Source organism: Chenopodium album, chromosome 6 (genome assembly GCF_948465745.1).
Source record: "Chenopodium album chromosome 6, dcCheAlbu1.1, whole genome shotgun sequence".
Lineage (NCBI taxonomy): Eukaryota > Viridiplantae > Streptophyta > Magnoliopsida > Caryophyllales > Amaranthaceae > Chenopodium > Chenopodium album.
The window spans coordinates 79,208,690-79,231,631 of NC_137839.1; the positions used below are offsets into that span (position 1 = coordinate 79,208,690).

Here is a 22,942-nt window from a genome sequence, read left to right on the forward strand (position 1 = left end):
AAAAGGAATATTGGGAGAGAATGAATGGGAGAATGAGGATGACTCTAGGAGACCTGTTTTGGAGAAATAATGATGAGAATGAGAAGAAATGTGAGAGACATGATATAGAGGTATAAGTAATGAGATGAGAAAAGTATGATGTGAGAGTAAGGGAATATGAGTTGTCTTGCTTTGTACTTGTTAATTTTTCTTTTAAGGCAATGTTTGGGACGTGATTTGCTGCGTCCTTAATAGTAATATGACCAAGTCTTTGTAGGCTGCCTACGTATCTCAGATGAGAATTAGGTCGTGCGTAGTTTTGAAGGGTGTTTGATTGAATGACTTAAAATATCTAGATGAGATCTTGTTATCTAAGGACCGATTTGCGAGACCTTAAATTAATTCCAACTAACAAGTGTTCTACTTGTAGAGTCGTATGGATTATTATAGAGTTTAAGAATGAAACTCTAATGTGACTACATGAAGTGTATATGAGAAATTAAGAGTTATTAAGACCGCGCCTCTTGGGAGGTTGCATACGCATCCATGTTGGAATCAGGTCTAACGTAGCTCTAATTGTTGTAGTCTTTTAATATTTGTGGATTTAGGCACAAGTTAAGAGGCATGCCTAATTGAGGACTTTTGCGGTTGTAATGCGTCTGGGTTGTGGGTTAAAGAAAGAAAAGGGATATGAAGGCTCAAAGTTCCCATGATGACCCCCCATAGTAGTGTGCTTAGCCTTTTTTGAATTTTGGACAACGTTATGATGAGCTTTGTGGATTTTGTGTTGAATTTTTTATGTTTTAGGCTTTTAAAGTTTTGATTTCCCCATTTGTAATGCAATAGTATTGAGGCCTTAAAAATATGGAATAAAGTATTAGTTTGGCCTTATTAGGAATTTTGATATTTGGTGCAATTTTTGGCTTTGGATAGCTTGGGGTTCTTTTTAGTAATAACGCAACTAGGAGTTGCGTTTGGGTAATTTAGCATAGGTGCGAGTGGTACCTGTGCCAGTTTCAACATCTTTATTTATTTATTATTATTTTTGTTTATTATTATTATTTATTTATTTTTGTTCTTATCTTTTGAGGTGTTGCCCGTACTTGCTTTTGTTTCTCTCTGAAAATGTTTGGAGCTTGGTTGTCTTTTTTTTTTGTTTGAATTGCTTAGCACACTCCCATTCCCACGGGTTAGGAAGATGTAAGTGGAAAGAAATAAGCCATTGTGTTTAGGTTCAAAGGGGTTTCCAAAGAAAGTGGATATGATATGTAGGGTCAAAGGTGAGATGATGTGGTTACGAAGTTGCCTCTTATGTTAATGAGTGTGTGCCTTTATCACTATAGGTGAACTTGGTGTGAGTCCCCTGTTTTGTAAGACCTAAGATGGGTCTTTTAATGTAGATGAGCTAAGTGAGCCCCCATTATTGAACATTTTAATATTAATAGCATGGTTGTTCTTTGTTCATTGTTGTCATTCAGGTGATTAAGCATTGCCTTTGTTAATTATATACTTGATAGTTTGATTAGCAAGACAAATCAAGAGAGCATAGTGAAAGGTAAGATAAAGAAAGGAAGTGAAACATCAGATGAATAGAGTCATTTTTATTAATGGCAAGAATAAGAAGTACATATTGAAAAGGCTTAACAAATACAAGCCTCGAAACAAGAAAAGATATAGAGAATTGATGAATGAAGAGAACATAACCTAAACAACTAGACTCAATTTCTAAGCTAAACTAGACTCTTGGGACTTTGAGCATGGACTTGGACTTGAGATGGCACATGGACGAGTGGGTCACGCGTCTTCGTTTCGTAGCTAGTCATGATCTAAGCATTTGAATGGAATAACTAGATTGATCATTGAACAGTCACTTGGAGCGTTCATTTTTAAGGGAGTGATTTGCTGCTCCCAAAGCTCTAAGGCCATTCTTATATTGGAAGAATGAGCCTTCCATCTTCGATCATGTCTTGAATTGTATGTTTAAGGATATAGAATTCTTCAGTAGTGTGCCCATTTCCTTTATGGTACTTGCAATAAGCATTCGGATTCCATCGCTTGCTCTTCTTATCCGGAGTTGGTTCTGGAGTTGGTCCTATAGGTGATAAATTATTTTGACTGCACAACTTCTCAAAGGCTTGTGTATACTGGATCCCGATTGGCGTGAAGACTCTGTCGCGATTCCATCTCTTCTTAAGACTGGCGTCGACAACGTTTACTTCATTTCCCCATTTAGTGATGGCCCCTCTATTGTTGTGTTGCTTAGCCTTGAGCAAATCATCTTCGATTCTAATTCCGACCTCATAGACCTTTTTGAAGGAGTCATGGCCGGCATATCGTAGGTACTTTTGATAGGTTTCAGTGAGGTTGTCTACGAACTTTTGTACGAGCTCGGCATCAGATGGACGTTGAGACATTTGTGCGGCTCTTTCGCGCCATCTGGTATAGAAGGCAGAGAATCCTTCGTTCTCTCGCTGTTTAAGGACTTCTAGATCACGCAAAGTGACTTGGAGGTCAACATTGCTAGAGTATTGAGCTAGGAAGGCCTTTGTCACCTCGTCCCATTTGGAGACCTTGATCGAGTGAATAGAACCAGTTCAGTGGAACTGCTTCGAGTGACACGGGGAAGACTCTTGCATAGAGACTTGGGTCGACCCCTTTCAATATCATGCACCCTTGATAGCTTCTCAAGTGGTGCACAGGATTGTCCGTTGCTTTGAACTTAGGGATATCAGAAGTAACGAACTTGTCAGGGAGGGATGCTCCCGTAGACGGTGATGCGTAGTCATATTGGAAGTACGTTTCAGGGCGTACGATCCTTGTGACCACGTTTTCGAGTTGTTTGATCGTGTCAGGATCAGAAGCAATACTCTTCTTTCATTCCTCTTCAAGCTCAGTTTCGAGTTGAGAGAGGCGTGCGGTGAGATCTTTAACTAGTTGATCGACTTTGCTCATGTCTGACCTTGTTGGTTCGCTAGAAGGGCTAGGAGATGAAGGTATTCTAAAGAGGAATGGAGGGAACAAGGTAAGAGAGTTCAATAGATCTGAACTTCGCGTGGATGAGTGGGGTGAGGGTTCTAATGGTGTGGATAATTGAGGTTGATGGACTAGAGATGGTTTGTGGAGGAAGGTGAAAAGATATTTGGTATTGTGGACTAGAGGGTGATATGGTAGGGTGTTTTGGCTTTGTGGACTAGATGGTGGTGTGATATAATGGGGAAAGACTCAAGAGGTGGTTAGACACGAGAAGGAATGTCACTCGATCTACGTCGTAATGGTTTGGACCAAGTTCGACGCCAAGTAGTATCAGTTCTCCTAACAGGATTAAAACGAACCTTAATGGGAGACATATTTTAGACTTTAGACTTTAGACCTTTGAAAACAGTCCTAAGTGCAGTAGTTGGACTTCCTTAATTGTGTCTAAGACTCTCTAAAGATTCGTTTAGAAACTGGACCATGCTAATAGGCTCCAACATTGCTATTGGATCGTGTTCGCAAAGTCCTTAAAACAAGTCCATATGAACCTTTGGACCTTGTGGGTCCATTGGTACATGTGGGCTAGCGACCTTAGTTTAATGACCTAAAAGTCGAGACTACCATGAACATGACCGTTAGGAGAGCTAAGCATGACCACTAAAGGTTCCTTTCTTGAAGGAAGCTATTAATGGTAATGATTAACATGGAAAACTTACTAAGCATTCCCAAAATAGCATGGACGAGTATGGCAATAACTATTTCGGGAAACATACCCATGTTATCCCATGGAGAAGATAAAAGTGGTAAGTTTCCTTCTATATCCATTGCAATAACTTTCCATATTTGGAAATGGCTAGTAAGGGTCCAATCCTCCTAATGGTCAACACTAAGCCTATAAGTCATATGACTAGACATGAACACACTATAAGGAGAATCAATCGCAACTACGAAAGTTTCCTCTTTTTGAAGAAACTAGTAAGAGTCGTGATTAATATGGAATTCTTACTAAACACCTCAAATAGTATAGAGGATTATAACGACGCTCTTTGGGGAAACGTGCCAAACTCGTCCAAAAATAGGAAAGACGAAGTTGATAAGTTTCCCTCAATTTCGTTGCAATAATTTTCCATATTTTGGTGATGGTTAATAAGAGTCCATGCCTCCTAATAGTCAAGACTACACATATAGAACCTATGAACTAACATAATAGCATAACACATAAGTCAAAACAATACAACAACCACAAGCGTATGCATATGAGTCAAAAATCCTAATCCAAGGTTCTAAGTGTGCTAAATTGGTCGGCTTGGTTCATGGTCAAGTCAAGTCAAGAGGGTCCCACTATTAAGAAGACGTTCCTCCATGTGGCATCCCAATGTGTACATCCACGAAATGCGTGAGCACATATCACATTGCTAGTTGCATGGCCGACTAACGCCCTCACATCCAAACATGGAGTGCAAGATGGAAAACATAGTGGTTGGGATAAGGTCTCGTTTGCGAATTCAGAGGCCGAGTGGGCCAATCATGACGTGGGTGAGCACCTCCCCGGGGGGTAGTTGAGCCAAAAGACTCGGGATTTACAAGGACATCTTAGTATCCTCCGGCCGTCCACGGATGGAAAGCTTTTCGGATGTATGCATATGAATGCAATGCTTACAATATTTGTACGCAAAAGTTAAACAGTTATTTGAACCTTTCCTTTTTTAAACACAAATCGTACTGCGAAACAGGTTAATGAATCGGACTAGAAACTCAGAACTGCACAATATGTTGGGCGCACCTGAGAGGTGCGCCTGGTATGAAGGTATGTTTTTTTTCGTTTTTGCTGAAATCTTACCTTTCGGAGTCGGAAAAACAGGCAGGGGAAATTTTTTTTTTTTTTTTTTTTTAGAAAATCAAGTTTCGGAGTCGGAAAACAGGGCGGAGGTTTGGGCGCAAATGAGACATGCGCCCAAAAAATTTTTTTTTTTTTTTGGTTTTCAAAAAAAAAAAATCGAAGTTTCAGAGTTGGAAAACAGGACAGAGGTTTGGGCGCATGTGAGACATACGCCCAAAATTTTTTTTTTTTTTTTGTTTTAAAAAAAAATCGAAGTTTCAGAGTCGGAAAACAGGGCAGAGGTTTGGGCGCATGTGAGACATGCGCCTAAAAAAAAAATTTTTTTTTTTTGGTTTTCAAAAAAAAAAAAAATCGAAGTTTCAGAGTCGGAAAACAGGGCAGAGTACTGGGCGTGGGTCTTAGGTGCGCCCCATACCCGAACTATTTTACCTTCTTTAAGCTCAATCCACGTATGCGCTGTGCACGGCGGAGATCAAGACGGTAGGTCATGGGCGCATCTGAGAGGCGCGCCCAGTCCAGTTGGGTATTTTTGGCTTATTTTGGCTCAGAATCACGTATGCGCTGTGCAAGGCGAGAAACGGAGCGAGGGAAACTAAAACGCACATGAGATATGCGCCCAACCCTAGGGTGATTTTAGGTTGTGCAGATTACTGTACGGTACAGTAATTTCGAGTTTTCAAAGAAAGTGTAACATTGTGGCGTGCAACGTCAGTTTCCGAACCTTGTTTCAAGTCTCTTCCTCTTAATTTCGGAATTTGGAGTGCAAAAATCGAAATACTAGTCCCCAATGAAGTCGCCACTATAAGGGGGGTACCCCCCTCCGCGGAGGCCCAACACCAAGTTAGCTTTATTGCTTGTGTGTTGGTAGCTATATAGAGGAATAAGGACAATAGCACAAAAGTAACAAAATAGAAGTCGCCAATGAGTTTTTTATGGAGCAAACTCATAAACACGTAATTGCGTGGTTTATTCTCACGATGACTCCATTAATGGTCTTACAACCAAAGTGTGGCTTCGGGGAAGATGGTACTAATGCAGTAAAGGTAGTGCATTAGCCCTTTGACAAGGCCTCTACTTTAAGATTCAAATAACTATTTAACAATTACACACCATGCAATGATAATACAATCACAATGTTACTTTGGAAATAAAAATTAGATCTTGATTTAGTGATCACAACAAAATACTAATTTTTTAGGCCAAGTTTATTTAGAACATAGTTTTAATAAAAGAAAGCCTAAAACATGATTAGATATGTCCAATAATTATTCTTTATTATGTGATCAAGCAATGAAAGCAATAAAGATTCAATTTTTAAGCCTTTAAACAATTAATATGGTGATTAGGGGGTTTTTCAGAAAAACATACCAAATCGCATTGGAAATCGAGATTATTTTAATTAGAACGCTTTTTCCTTGCTTCCTCGACCTTCTTTGCCAGAATTTAAGAACTAATAATTAAAAGTTTTTTAGAGAGTTTTAGAAAATATTATGAGTATTGTAAGTATTAAGAAAATTCAAAGGTGATTTTTGAAGAAGGATGACGGCCCCCATTTATAGGTTAAACCGTCATGAAAAGATGATTAAAAAAAATAAATCAAATCTAATCTAAAAAAAATCTTTTATCAATTAAAGATCATTAAAAATAAATTTATTTGATGACATCTTTTTTATTACTAGTCCTAATAGGAAAACTAATTAAAAATAATATCTTATTTTAAAAACTGATGACATCTTTTTAAAGATAATTTCCAATTAATTATTAATTAAAAACTAATTATAAAATTCAGTCGTCTTTTTTAAAACAAAATTTATGACACGTTCTGACCAATCAAAACGCACCAAAGATTCCTAATCTAATTTTATTTCAAAATATCTTTTGAAAAACACGACTAATAAATCTGATTTTTTTTAAAGATAATTAAAACTGATTTTATTGAATAGGAATAGGAAAACAGATCAGAAAAAAAATAATTTTATCCGAAAACTTAATCAGAAAACAGGTTGTACGCAAAAATAGGAAAGCACGGAAACGGATCGGGCCGGACCCAGCCTGACGCGTGTGGCACACTTCTTATAATAAACAATGATAATTACGAAAATATAAAAAGTGCATACTTCTTATATAAGCATGTGACATAGTATAAGGTAAGTGTCACTTGACACAATTCCTTTAAAAGGAGCTCAATATAATATGATGTATTAGTGTTTCGGCCTGAGATATACTTTCGGTCGATCACAAAAAACAATTGTGTCAGCATTAAAGCTCTCTATTGATTTATATTTCAAATTTTTGTCTTGTGAAAACTTGCAAATAGGAATGGCAACAGGTCGGACTCGGACCGGATAATGACCTTGATGATGTTGGGAAAGATACCTACTATCATACCTTCTTCGAAATGCTCGGCAATTGGTCCTTTGGTGATTATTTCAAGAAAGAGGCCATTGAATGGGCCTGGGAACTCTTGACCAAGGCAAGTAAATTGTGGGACTTGTTTTATTCGGCTTCTTCTATGTGCTTGTTTAGTCATTTAATGTATCTGCATTTTAGGGAATGTTATTGTCGGTAGTGAGCGTTATGATTAAATCTTGCTTCATTTTGAGACTGTATGCAAACTCTTTTCTGTAATGAATATTATACTAAAAAGAGGCTTTTGAACATGATTATTGCTGGTGTTCTGGTCACAGGTTTACAAGCTAAGCTACCTGCTGATCGAATTTATGCTACCTATTTTGGTGGTGATGAGAAAGCTGGACTCATTTTTTTGTTCTTAATTTTTGGCTTTGTTTACTTCATTTCACTTTTTGGTCAAGTAGTGGCTTTATTAATTTTAAGTTATTTCTTGGTCCCGTTAACTTGTTCACTTGTTATACAAAATTACAAATAAAGTAAAGAGAAGTCATGTGAACCCACGTGGGCATGCATTAATGATTTTTTCCCCTTTTAAAACAAGTGATTTTATTTTATTTATTTTTAATATTCTGAAATAAAAAGATATTTCCCTTAATTATCTCTTAACACCTTTCACTCTAACTCCTCCCTCGTTCAAAAACCACCATGAGTAGCACCTCCACCATCCTAATTCCTAATCCACCACCCAAACAAAACCTACCTCCACCACGCTAATTGTACCCATAAAATGCCCATCTTCACGCTGAAGACCTTTACAACCTGAAATCGTCTCTCGTCCTAACTAACCTAAAATCACCGACACCTATAATACCATATAAACACAAACTAGCAACCACCATCTTTAGACCCCCCCACAACACAACACCCACTTAAAGCACCCATTACCCCAAATAAAATCCGTTCGAACCCTACTCGAAATTGATCATTGAGAACCTTCCTCACAATCACAAGTGCAACCACAAGGACCCTTAGGTCCCTAGAAAATCCACAACCCAACCATTGCGACCCTAGCACTAGAAACTCGGTCACCACCATGACCCTAATCCTTGAAACCCTCACAACCCCCAAAACACACTAACCTCAAAAACGTAGTCATTGCCACTCTAACCCCGACAACCTATCGATCCACCACCACTGTAACCCCCTACCACCTTCCACCATCACCATTCTAACCCCTTGACATACATCAAAATTTCTATTAACTTTTGTTGACCGATCGTTGGACCAATTAAGACCAATAGAAGTGCACATGATCAGGCCCAAATGGTGATAACACAATAGCTCCAGCTAAGGTGTGGGAGTGACTGGTACAACCCAAATTCGCAAAGCCCAACAAGTGGTACACTAAAGGAGACAAATTATTATTGTCTAGAATTGTTGTATGAGCATAAAATATTATGATCATGACTTAAACTATTTTTATTATTAATTGGTCATTAAGAATAAATTATAATATTTTCAAAATTTTAAATGAATTAAATTATGCTTTTGATGGTTTTAGAATTGTCTTTAAACCCCAAATTGTGACTAGATTCACTACATACAATAATTCCATGAGTTTTAATGGTTTCGTATTTTATAAAAGTTGAAATTATTGGGGTGTTACAACCACTACCACCACTCCTATTACTACCATGGAATTTGATGAAAGTATCTTGAATTCAATATTTTATAGCTCGAGGAAATTTCCTCCTAAAGATCATCTTTGAAAATAATGGGGTAGAAGATCTTCTATTTTCATTAGAGAATGATTTAGGTGACACTAATTTTGAATATGTTTTGAGTGCTATTGTACAAGAAACTTTATACGATTTAGCCCAATGTGATAGTTTGACCCTTTCTCTAACCCATGATGACTCTATTGCTTCACTTGGTCTCTTGGACAAGCTTGTTCCTTCTATTTTGCATGCACCTCCAGTTGAGCTCAAAACACTGCCCGATGATCTCAAGTACATTTTCCTTAGCCTCAAGGAAACTTTACCGGTGATGATCTCTGGTAAGCTCAACAAGGAAAAGGAGGAGAGGCTTTTTCAAGTGCTAATTGAGCAAGGCATAGTCTTGGGACATGTTGTTTCGAACGAGGGTTTAAAAGCGGATAAGGAGAAGATTGATATCATTCAATCTTTGCCCTTTCCTATGTACCAACATTTGAGACATCCGGTCTATTCTAAGCCATGCCGGATTCTATTGAAGGTTCATCAAAGATTTTTCTAAAATCCCATCTCCACTTTGCAAACTTTTGCAAAAAGATGTGGATTTTTCTAAAAGGATCAACTTGTATCGGATCCTATCATCAAACCACGTGATCGGTCTGTACCCTTTGAGATAATGTGTGATTCAATCGATTATGCTGTCAGGGCGGTATTAGGTCAAAGGGTGAAGCGGCCACCACATGCCATTTATTATGGGTCCATGACCCTTAATGAGACACAACAAAACTGTACTATTCCACCACTGAAAGAGCTTTTAGCCATTGTGTTCTCCCTTGAAAACTTCCTTTCTTATCTCCTAGGTACGAAAGTTGTTGTTTCAATTTGGAGCATTGTTGCAAAATATGTACGAAGTTTATATCTGATACGGTACTGCAGTTTGGATTAGATTTCAGTTTTTATCCGATTTACTTTCACCATTTAAAATATTTAAGGGAAATTCCCAATGTTATACCCCAAGTTTAAGGTATTCCCATTGGTATACCCAAGTTTTTTTTTATTCCCGTTGGTATACCCGAGCTTAGATACAAATCCCAAAAGTGATAATTTCAACAAAAACCGTTAAATAAACAAACCATGGTTAATTAACTAACAAGTTATTTTTTTTTATTTTTTTTAAAAGGAAAGGAAAAAAACCAAAGCAGCCAAAGGGTGGGGGTGGCTGGGTTGGGTTTGGGTGCGGAGGAGCTGATCGAGGCCGGGGAGATGATGTGGGAAGTGCCGAGAAGGGGCCGACGAAGGGTGGGGGAGTTGTGGGAAGGGTGTCGAGTTTGGGTGGGGAGGAGTGGAAAGGGGTTGGGGAGGGTCGCTAAGTGATCGGCTAGGGGCGGGGAGGGCAGGAAAGTGGTGAGGGGTGCTGAAATGGGTTGTAGAGGGGTGGGGTTTAGAGTTAAGGCTAGTGGGTGGGAAAAGGGGGGAAAGGGTTTGGGGGGTTGGGGAAGGTTCGACGGTGGTGGGGAAGGGTGGGGGAGAGTCACCGGCAGTCAGAAGTGGTGGGTGAGGGTTCGGCTGGGTGGTTCCCCATTATTTAGGCCCTGTTCTCGTTAACTTATTTCAACAAGTTTCAGTAAAAATAAGTTCAGTTCAGTTCAGTAGTATTAAGTTCAGTTCAGTAAAAATAAGTTCAATCCTTAACAAATTTGTTAAGGTTTTAGTAAAAATAAGTTCAGTTAATTACTAATAAGTTCAGTTCAGCAAAATTCACTTGACAAGAACAGGGCCTTGATGAATTGCCCTTACAAAATTACTCGTACATGTTGGACCTAAACCCATAATTGTAAATTTGTAATACCCTCAAAGGCGTGAATTGCAGTCACTCAAACCCTCGATTGCAATCACAACAACAGTAACCCCAAAAGCGAGCAAAATCGATCAACTCCTAAAATAATGCAGAATTCGGAGGAGATTGGTAATGATACTGCTGATATGGCGGAGTCCTCGCAAATCCCAGATCTTCCTCATTGCATTATAATGCGGGAAATTCTCCCTCGACTCCCGGTAGAATCGCTAATCCGCTTCAAATCAGTATCAAAGAGCTGGTATACTACTATATCTTCTGATACTTTTGCTAAATTGTGCCTTAAATTTAGCCCTTCATGCGACAAGTTTCTTTTGATTGACAGAACCTTGGACAAATTCATTAGGACTGATCCTCCGTTTTACTTGTTACCCTATAATAAGGCCTATGGTAAAATCAATGAGTTGATTAAAATTGTGCTTAGCGATTTTAATTTCGTCGATTATATGAGCGACTTTTATGCCACTGATGAATTGTGTCTAGTGGGTTCTTGTGATGGGCTTGTTTGCTTTGACTGCGAGAGAGACGGCTCCAGTCATTTTTGGGTATGGAACCCTGCTACTCATCAACTTCGAAAAATTGGTAATCCTGGATGTGTGGGTTTTAGCAACGCTCACTTTTTTGGTTATGCCTGTTCCGATTACCATATTATTTCTTCATTTTGGGGGCAGAAGGAGAAATGGTCTGGATTCTATATGTTTTCCTTGGGTGAGGGCTTGTGGAAGAGGATTGGTGGTTTAGATGAGGGTATTGGTGAGCGGTTCTTAGACTGCTCTGTTTGGGTTCGTGACACCGTTTATTGTTCTCCTATCCGAGTATTTGCAACCTTCATTCATGAGTCGGAAGTTGGTGCTTTAGATAAAAGTATTGCGCATATCTTAGACAGATCTGTTTGGGTTGATGACACCGTCTTTTGGATTTATTTGGCTCCCCCAGAATATGCAAACCAGATTATTGGGTTGAACATTCAGAAAGAAGAGTTGAAAGAATATCCTATGTCAATTTGGGAAGGAAAACAATATGATGATATGGTTTTGCATCGGCTCAAAGGTTGCTTGGCAATGCATGCCGTCACAAGATATACATTGGATTTCTGGTTATTGAAGAAAGCACATGTCTGGAGTTCCTGGGAGAAACTATTCACTGTCGATTGGGATATGGGTGTGAATTATTTTGACTTCCATGGCAGTGTCTCCTTTCTCTATCTATCCGAGGATGGGAAGTGTTTGCTACGGTGTTACGACCAATTCAGATTAGTTGATCTTTGTAAGGAAGAAATCGAACGCGCTCAAGGGGATTTCGTTTGGAACGAAAACGAAGATATAGACCTTTATAAAGGCATGGCGAGAGTAGCTATGTATACTAGGAGCCTTGTATCTCCATTTCGAGCCACCACGTCAATGCAGCTAATGAAGATTCATGAGGTATGATGATGGTGTTAGCTTATGTATTTGTTGCTTGCTTTTATGATATAAATAGTATCTATTGTTGGTCCATGTGATTTTCGTTGTCACTCGATATAATTAAATATGTTCGAATCTAGGTTTTACTAAGTTCTACTTTATTAAGGCTTAGTTCCTGTCTAATGGTTCTATAAACATAGTTGCTTTTCAAAAGCCATGATTATTTGTTGTTGTTGCTTGTTGACTTACCGTGATATATCACTATCTATTGCGAAGGTTTGAAATCATGTTTTTATTCGTGTGTATTTTGGTTTCATTTGTGGTGTGTTTTTATTGGGGAATAAGAATGCGTGGAAGTAGATGGGTAAACCCAAGTGGCCGGTGGTCTACGTCTACTTCATTATTTCAACATTTAGGATAAAAATAATTGTTGGTCCAAAGAGATGCCTTGTGTGGATTTAATGATTTATTTCTATCAAGTAAAAAGCGTAAATTGGTGATTTATTTTAAACCTTTTTAAAAATCTTTCTCAACATTAAATGGGTTTTCATTGATATGTTTGCTTATTAGTAAGAACTCCATATTTTCCATACAAGGTTGTGCGTTTGAATTTATACATTTATATACAATGTTAAATTGCATGAGGTGGCATTTGTGGGCCGCCATCACTGTCACATAGTTCGCTTTATAATTCGTTTCCTCGGTTCGCAATTCGCCTAAAATGGACCAAAATTAGCCCAAAACCGACCATAATTTAATTTTCTCAGTTCGCGGATCGCGGGCTGTTGAGAGAACTATGTGACACTGATTGCGGCCCGATCTTATTTGTTGATGTGGTGGAACTTAGTCTCTAATAAGGTTTTAAATGTTAATGGCAACTTTGTATATGACATGAGAATTGAAGTTTATATGGAACGGAGCTTTCTACTGTCAACGCATGAGTAACTTTTAACCCAAGTTATGTTCTCAACCCCTTTTAGTTTAAGCAAACACCGATCATAAAACTACCCTTCTTTTCTGTCATGTTGTCTAGGGCTAGGGCTAGGGTTGTGTGATGATGTTAGGATTAAAGATTTTGTTAAACAACCTTCCTATCTATGGTCAAAAACCCTGTTCTGTTTCTCATTTCATCCGAAATCATGTCATTCTATTTAGCAAAGAAAAGTGAGGAATGCAAGTGTTTTCTTATGGATCTCGTAATTATGTTTATCGATCTTCTTTGTAGGACTCATATGTGGTATCTAAAGATGTCATTCCTATTTCCCTCAAGGGTCAATGTTGTGATAGAAGACATTCCCTTGTTGATTTACTTGATTGTTCCCATTCACCACAATTTTCTCACTCCACACCTCCATGAAATGCAAAGTCTAGATCTTATTGTTGTTGTTAAGAGTCACTAGGCAGCCTCTAAATTAAAACAATAGACAAATTACGGTATGTGGTTGCTTGTAAAGAATCTAACGATTGTATCACCAATGCCAGATTGTCCAAGTGAAGGCTTCACAATTTTCTTGGTAAATTCAGCACTGAGATATCCAACGCATATTATTATCCCAATGCCCCTAAGATTTTAGAATGTTAACAAACTTAACCACATTGACTTTACCAGACAAATGCTTGTTGTAATCCTGAATATGGAAAAAGTGGGATGATCAAGAGAATCCTAATATCAAACAAAGGTTTCTCAACTGTTTTTGCAGCAGATACCACATAAGACCCGCAGCTAACGGAAGACTGTTTAGGTTGCTCTTACACAAAAACCACATTAATATGCAACCAAAGGTCGATATGCAATGAAATACGAAGGACAACTGAACAACGTCATGGCACCACTTGTATCTCCATCCTGCAATCTGTTTGTTCACCTACATTATCTTTCGTCTTTCGTCCTTGAATAGGACTGTTTTGGTTCGGCTTACTTGCATTTCATCTGCTCGCTTTCCAACATTTTTCTTGGATAAACTATTAACTAAATATAAAAAACAAAAAACTAAAGGAAATTCAGAAATATCAAATAGCTGTGTGATATTGGCATTCATGATCCTGTCATATGTAATAATGTATGTATGTTTGATTTCTGTGTAAATGTATCCGGTAATTGTGATCATAGATATGATTCATACATGTAAGATCTTCTAGCGTTTTAAGTTGCACTAGTCTCTCTATTAATTGATAGATTGCTGTTTATATGTTGACAAATTGCTCATTGACATTCCACTGGACAGCTATTCTCCAAGACTACTCAAGCCTTATTCTACAATTATAAACAGGATCCTATCCAGCGCATGCTTGATTTTGATTTCCTCTGTGGTCCGTTGTTCTATCATATTCCTCCATCTCTTCCCATCTTCACTTTTTTTTTACCATGTTTTTTTTTTGAAACATTGTGCTAATACGTTTATATTCATTCCACAGGGAGAGAAACACCTTCAGTTGCTGGAATCATAAGTCCTGGTTCTCAGGGATTTCAAAAACTATTCTTTGGTCAGGGAGAAATTGCCATTCCTGTACATTCCACGTATGTATCACTTTTTTTCGTAGATTTTTGTTTTCCACTGCCTGCTATAGTTTCAAGTTTGTTCTTTAGAGTCTAACCCTTCATTTGTCTAGGCATTAAATCTTGAAGAGTTTAAAGCTGTAATTTCTTTTTGCAAAAGATGTCTACGATGCATAACAACTTCATGGAAAAGCCTAATCTTCTAAAGGATACTTAATTTTGCTTTGGTTGTGGATTGAATCAGATATTATTGCGTTTATTTGTGCAAATGCATTGCACTATTGGCATGATTATAAAACTATAGGATAATATACACTAATTGTAGTACAATGCAATTTTTTTTTTCCTTTTTTGTTATAATAAAAGGTAGGATGTTCTGCCTACCAAGGCTGGTGCTTGAGCCTTGTTTTAAATGCCCATCTGATCCAAATTTTTGTACCTTTGATCAGGGTGGTTGGTGTGATTCAAAACATAGAATATAGGAGTAGTTAGCTCACAGGTGTGGATTCTCACAAGCGTGGTTGATTCTAAACTTTGAACCTGAAGTACATGTTGATTGGGTGACATGTGACATCATTGATGTTGTCATATGGGCTTTCGATTATCGTGCCTCTCCAATATTTTTTGAACTACTGCTAATCTTGTGGCTTTACAGTTGGGTGCAGTAGCATACCATAATAAGCAGGTCTATTAGCAATTTCAATAATACTGATGAATTGAGATTGGAGCTTCTACTGGCTTGAATGGCAGAAACAAATACAAGTTTGCTATTTTCTTTAGCTGACTTGGCGTTCCTTTTTGCAGCATTGAAGCAGCTTGTGCTGCGCATCCCACCGCTGATGTGTTCATTAATTTTGCTTCTTTTAAAAGGTTAAATTCTGTTCCTCCCCTATGTCTTTTCAGTTATTTAATGAAATGAAACGAGCTGCATCTTCACTTGTATTTTTGACCTGTAGTGCGGCTGCTTCTTCCATGGCGGCATTGGAACAACCAACCATACGAGTGGCTGCTATTATAGCCGAAGATGTTCCTGAGTCTGACACCGAACAGTTGATTGCATTTGCCAGGGAAAATAACAAGGTAATATCATGAACTTTGAGCTCATTTAGTTGTTCTTTTCTCTACTTAAGATTTAGGTACTAATGTCCTTTTCTATTTGATATTGTTGGACTTAAGGTTGTTATTGGTCCCGCTACTGTTGGATGTATCCAAGCTGGAGCCTTTCAGATTGGCGACACTACTGGGACTATTGACAACATTATCCAGTGCAAGCTTTACCGTCCTGGATCAGTTGGCGTTGTATCTAAATCTGTATGTCTTGATTTGAATCGTCTGCAACTCTGGTTGTTAATCATGTCATAGGGTTTTTAATATAAATATGATCCAGAATTCCAGTATAATGATCCATGTATTATTTTTCACTGTTGCAGGGTGGCATGTCTAATGAATTGTATAACACAATAGCACGTGTTACAGATGGAATATACGAGGGTATTTGATTATTCCAACCCTTTTTCCCCGTGCACTTCATGTAGCTCGTTGCCCATCCTTTAACAATGTCTTTTTGAACTTTTGCGACTTCTCAGGTATTGCCTTTGGAGGGGATGTCTTTCCTGGATCAACTCTCTCAGATCACGTGTTGAGGTTTAACAACATCCCTCAGGTACCTAATCTCTTGCATAAGTTATTGATACTTTATGTAACAAGTTGCATAAGTACCTTTTTAGTTAGTTGATGGTCGTATCTCTTCTTGGGTGCTTATTAATAGCATATTCAATGAGGTAATTGGTAGTAGGGGTAATAATGAGTTAAGCTGAGCTCTATCTTGGCTTTGAATTGCTAAAAACCATCCTTGTCTAGCTCTAGCTTGCTGAGCTCTTGAAATTGACCTTAACTTTGAGCTCAACTTGTTATGGCAATACCCCATTAAGCTTTTTTAGCTAAATTTTTGTAACTTGCCATCAGAATGAATTTTCTTGCACATGAGTAGGACAAGGTATGGTTGGAATGGGGATGTATGTATGCTCTTTCTTTCTCAACACCTTTAAATAAGGTCTAATGTTTTAAAGCACTATGAATTTGTACTGTTCAAGTTATTAGAACTTTCATAATAAATTAGTTTAGATTAGTATTAATAAGTACTAATAAGTTTAGATAATTCTAAACTACTAATAAATTCAAATAAAGAAGAATTAGTATTGACATCACAAAAAAGTATTCATTAAGCTCAAATAAGTATTAAAAAATACTAAAAATTTCAAATTAACAAAAATAAGTCAAACAAAAAAGACTCAAATGCCGGGTAAGGGATAGGGGCAATTAGACAAAATAAAAGAATAGGAACTAAGGTGTGCATAGAGACTAAGGCTTTGTTTGGTTCATTTTTAGTAAAGGAAAGGGAAGGGAAGGGAGATAAATGTTATATTCCCATGTTTGGTATAAAGGAAATGACCACCATTTCTTGAAAAGTTTCCTTCACTTGAGTAAACCCTCGATTGCATATGCTTTAAAATAGAGTTACCTTCTCTTATATCCTTAGCAATACTATCAAGTCTATCCTTCTCATCATCCGGACTTCCCTATTTTTTCCTTTACTCGAATTCTCAACTTTGCTGTCATTGTTTGACTTTGTTGTGGTAGAGGTTAGTAATATTATCCGGAGCTATTTCCTAAGGTTATTTCATTTCAACTAACTAGTTCATCTATATCATCAATAGTGTTTGGAGGAGAATTTTTTTCAATATTAATCCTTTGGCGTGCTCTTTCTTATGTTGTTAGAGATACTTCACCATTTTCCCTATCCTTCACATATAACTTGAGCAACTTCTCATAGTAAGGAATCGGAGTAGTCATCAACTTTTTGGCTTCCGGTTTAATCCTAAACCCTAAACAAATATTAGGACTATAAATAAAATTACAGTACTCACACTTTTGCACAGTCAATTTTTTTATTCATCAAAATATATATAGTTGTAATTGTCATTAATTGCATATACACACAATAGCAATTAAAAATTAAGAATAAAATTGTAGTACTTACTTGAATGATAGGAGTCACACAAATGAATTGGTAATTGGTGATTGAGATCAGATAAAGAGGCACGAAATTAATGTAGAAATTTGATCAATAGGCAATACCTAGATTTGAAAATTTTGGGGATAAGTAAAGACTTTGTGAAGGGAAGTTCAATTTTGTTCGAGGGAAGTTGGAGGGAAAATAACAGTATAAAATATTCTATTAATTTTATAGAAGCAGTTTATGTCTCTAGGAAATGATCACTTTGGTTCATGGTAGTCGACTCCACTTTTGGGATTAAGGCTTTGATTGACCCAAATCCTCCCGATTTTGGAAGGAAAGTGAAATTTTTGTAAAGGAGCTTTCCTCTCAATTGCTTTCATTTCCATCAAATCCTCTATTAATTTTTGAACCAAACATTGGAAAATATCTATTTTCCTCAACCTTCCTTTCCTTTCTTCTTGAATACCCTCTACCAAAGACGTGAGTGAGGGGAAGAAAAATAATTATAATTTGTTTCGTAAACAAATGTTTTGAGAAACATTTTGAGGCTTGTTATTTGATGCCTTTTCTTGTGAGAACACTTTACACTTGGATTGCTAACAATTGTTTGAAACGTGTTGAAGTATTATTGAAGTTTTTTCAACCGATTGATAAAGGTTTGACCCATGGTCTGGGCTTGAATGGTATATCTAATCAAATTTCGAATAGAGGGAGTTCAACTTTTGGAGTATAGTGCTAAAAATACTCTCTCCGTCACTGAAAAAAATCAACATTTGATTTTGCACGCTTTGTAAAGAATCGATTTAATGTTGTAAAACTGTAATTGAACAAATTAATTAGAATAATATTAAGACCAATAACTTAAAATCGTTTTTGATTGATTTGTTTGTTTACACCTTTAAATCGATTCCTTAAAAAGTGTGCAAAAATAATTGTTGAATTTTTTCAATGATGGAAGGAGTACTATATTACAGAGTATAACCTATGGAAGCAACTAACTAATATTCAGTCAGTCACTGTAGTTTTACTATCCAATCAAAAGCACTTAGTTCTTTGCCAAATATTCAGTACCTCTGGGCCGCCTCATCATGTTTAAGGGAAGAGGATTACAGGGTACATATAGCTGCTTAATTCTTTGCCGAATATTCTTTTCTGCTTCAATATTGCAATGTCAAGTGTCTTGGGATGCCTTTCAAAAATACATAATAACTTCTATGCGATATATGTAATTCATGTGGGCAGATTCTCGTGTTAGAAAAAACTGTTCTTTCTCTTGCCATATACCGTTGTACAAATTTTTAGAGACCCAGCTATTGCCCTTCTTTTTTTAATTGCCTTTGGGAGAATTAGTAAGCACACAAATTTGCCAGCCTGTGGGGGCTAATTTCTGGTATTATAATCAGCTGATAGATATATGTCGAAATTCCTTATAGTGTCATAGAGGCATGCAAAGCGAGATGTTCTGCGGTTCTGCCTGATACTGTCTATCCTTTTCTAGCTTAATTGACCCCACAATACCATGCAGGTTAAGATGATGGTTGTACTTGGAGAGTCGGGTGGACGAGATGAATACTCCCTTGTTGAAGCCTTGAAGCGGGGTAAAATAAATAAGCCTGTTGTTGCTTGGATCAGCGAAACACGTGCACGGCTCTTTAAATCAGAAGTGCAATGTGGCCATGCTGTAAGTACCTGTTTGAATATTAACCTGATCTTACAAGATGCGTAAGAAGTGAAGAAAGACAGACAGATGAATCATGATATGTTTCTATTAAATTAGGGTGCAAAAAGTGGTGGTGATATGGAGTCTGCCCAAGGGAAAAATCAAGCCTTGAGAGAAGTTGGAGCTCTTGTTCCCGTCTCTTATGAAGCTTTTGAGAGTGCTATCAAGCAGACATTTGACCAACTGGTTAGGCCTTTTAATCTCCATTTTTCTGCTGGAAGATGACTTCATCTCCCTGCCGATCTTCCACTATATTGACTCTGCTTGTTATCTTCTTGTGGTAAAGGTTGAGGAGGGCAAGACCTCACCAGTGAAAGAATTTACACCTCCACAAATTCCCGAGGACCTTAATTCAGCAATTAAGAGAGGAAAAGTCCGTGCTCCAACTCACATTATCTCTACCATATCTGATGATCGAGGTCTGTCACAACTCACAAGTTTTCACTGACTTTTTCTGCAGTGCGGCAGTACTCAGCTGAACTTAATATGATTATCTATGGTGTTTTGATCTTCTTTTCTCCAGGTGAGGAACCGTGCTATGCTGGGGTTCCAATGTCATCCATCATTGAGCAGGGCCTTGGTGTTGGTGATATTATATCTCTGCTGTGGTTCAAGCGTAGTCTTCCTCGTTACTGTACACAATTTATTGAGGTCAGTTTATGCTGTAATTCTATTATACTTCACACTTGCATGCCCCAACCAATTAAAAGAAAATGTATCTACTTTGGGATCTGTAACTCAGAATTTTGTGAGGGCTTTGATGGTACAAGCAGGAGCACCTAAATCTAGGTACTCCTCACATTATTTGCTTATATCTTGTTCATTTGATAAATGTACAATGTGAAATGAGCAAAATTATGTGGGAGGGAGTACCTGGTTCTGGGTGTAGATAAATTTTTTTAAAATTTTGTGAGTTCTGCTGGGAGGGAGGGTTTATTGTTTGTTATTTTGAAAGCAAACTCCATTTGCACCACGTCTCAATACACTCTTTTTAAAATTTCTGTAGATTTGTATTATGTTGTGTGCCGACCATGGTCCCTGTGTGTCTGGTGCTCACAACACTATAGTGACTGCAAGAGCTGGAAAAGACCTTGTTTCTAGTCTAGTTTCAGGTAATTTTGTCTACTGCTGTATAGCTATGTATTTGTGACTATTTGTGCTCGAATTTGTTTTGAACAATTGATGGCAGCTGCCGATGTTATGTAACATTCAGTTGCTGAGTTATGCTTAAATTCTACTACCAGGCTTACTTACCATTGGACCTCGGTTTGGAGGGGCCATTGATGATGCAGCTCGATACTTCAAGGGTGCATATGACCGGGTAAGTTTTCATGGAAATTAGTACCTGTGCACCTGTGGTAGTCTAATTGTGCTTTTGTTTAACTCTGAATTTGAGATTGTTTCATGTTTTTTTACCAGAATTTAACAGCTTATGAATTTGTCGAGAGTATGAAGAAGAAGGGAATTCGTGTCCCAGGAATTGGACACAGGTAAGGGCTGTAAACTCTATATGAGGATATTTTCCTTTTAAAGCTCATATGAGAGCCAATGCTTCCAGTTTGCATTATTAAATGGGAGCTTCCTGACTTCTCCATACTGTTTTGGAATAGGATCAAAAGAGGGGACAACAGGGACAAGAGGGTAGAGCTCTTGCAAGAATTTGCTCGCACACATTTTCCATCTATCAAATACATGGAATATGCTGTACAGGTTGAAACCTACACCCTTTCGAAGGCAAACAACTTGGTTCTTAATGTAGATGGAGCTATTGGATCACTCTTCCTGGATCTCCTATCTGGCAGTGGAATGTTCGCAAAACCAGAGATCGATGAGATTGTTGAGATTGGTTACTTGAATGGACTCTTTGTGTTGGCACTTTCAATTGGTCTTATTGGGTAAGTAACGTCCGCCCCCCCCCCCCCCACACACACACACACCAAAATCTACTATTGGCACAGATGACTCAACCCTGCAAGGATGATTTATGTCAAAGGTGTACTTACTGTTGAAATTTGGGTCATAAATGCTCAATGAGCTTCGGTGTTTACAGTTGTGTTCTACCCATTTTCCTCTCCTGCAAACAAATTTGGGCTATACAGTTTTGCTTTAGTTCATAAGTAATATCAATAATTAAGATTTGTCTTAATGGCTTGATACTGATGGAGTCATTGGATGTCCAGGCACACTTTTGACCAAAAGAGATTGAAGCAACCATTGTACCGCCATCCATGGGAGGATGTTCTCTACGCAAAATGAGATGGTTTCCAATGGCAGGGTTGTGCCGACCTGCTTTCTACAAGCATTCTTTTCATCTGTTTACTCTTTGGTCATATTCTAGGTTTTCCATTCAGAAGATTATTACTTGAAAGCAAGTAATAATGTGGACATATGTACTGATTATTCCATAATGTGGACATGTCACCAGTAAGACGCAAGGATTATGAAGTTGTATGCAAATTCTCCATATTTGTAAGTAGAATGCCATAATGTTATGCATTCTCTTTCGGGATATATGTTGTTTAAGGTGGATACACTGCTTGCTAATCTGATATTTACTGTCATTGAGTAGACTTGATCATGGGTTGGGCTGGTCAAGGGCAAAAAATGAGGTCCAAATCGGGCCAGACCAAAGTTTAGGCGGGAAAGTCTTGCCCTAATCTGCTTTTTCGTGGCAAAGGGGTGGGCTTTTTGGGCCAGATCGGGCCATGTCAAATTTAACCAGAATGTGATTTATTATTATTTTTTTTCGTTTCCTCAATCTGTAATTTTTTCCAAAAAAAAAAGAGAAAATACCCTGCTCAAACCGGGCAAAAAATCGGGATGGACCAGGCCATGTTTGATCAGCTCTATCATTGAGCCCCAACATATGTTAGGGGTAAGGATCGATCCATGAGATGGAGAGTGCTATTACCGAGCCAACTTCCACATCCTTGAGTTTCAATTCGATGTGCTTATATGTGTTTCAGATAAATATATATGTATGTTTTAGCTATATAATTAAAACACAAAATACATTAACTGAAAAATAAAATATATTAAATCGAAACACAAAATACATTAACAGAAACACACAATGTATCAGCTAAAACAATAAATGTGTCAATTAAAACTAATAATGTGTCACTCAATTGAAGATTATATGATGTGATTGTATGATGTGATTTGACCAAATGAGAAGGACCCAAGAGCCCCAACATTGGGGTTCTCCAACTATATCTCCAGATGCCTCTCCAAGGAGAGAGAAAATGGAGAGCTCTCTCTACCCTAACAATGGGGATCTTGAGTGGCTCTATGCAATCTCTCCATGGAGAGACATGACAAAATGACTCTTGGGGAGAGTTTCAAGAGAATCACTTTCATAGTTTAATTGCATGATAAAATGAGAAGGATGATAAGAGATATTGATCATTGGATATTCAAATAGATGGTCATGATTAATTGTGCAGAAATTTTTATCCTAAAAGAAAATTATGCACATCCGATAAAAATTCATGCATATTCAAAATTTATGCACATCCGATAAAAATTGGTCCTTTGGTGATTATTTCAAGAAAGAGGCCATTGAATGGGCCTGGGAACTCTTGACCAAGGC

The 22,942-nt window shown here is 37.7% G+C and overlaps 1 protein-coding gene across 1 annotated transcript; it reads left to right on the forward strand.

Annotated features, from left to right (window-relative positions):
• The first annotated feature begins 10,800 nt into the window (after positions 1 to 10,800).
• On the forward strand, positions 10,801 to 21,606 carry LOC145637366 (ATP-citrate synthase beta chain protein 2-like). Its single transcript, XM_081688820.1, has 17 exons — positions 10,801 to 12,135; positions 14,328 to 14,424; positions 14,530 to 14,632; positions 15,416 to 15,481; positions 15,568 to 15,691; positions 15,788 to 15,922; positions 16,042 to 16,102; positions 16,198 to 16,274; positions 19,156 to 19,311; positions 19,408 to 19,536; positions 19,637 to 19,769; positions 19,874 to 20,001; positions 20,357 to 20,462; positions 20,595 to 20,671; positions 20,770 to 20,840; positions 20,961 to 21,245; positions 21,531 to 21,606. Exons 1-17 carry the CDS (start codon positions 10,801 to 10,803, stop codon positions 21,604 to 21,606), a joined length of 3,159 nt encoding a protein of 1,052 aa, XP_081544946.1.
• Positions 21,607 to 22,942: the final 1,336 nt, after the last annotated feature.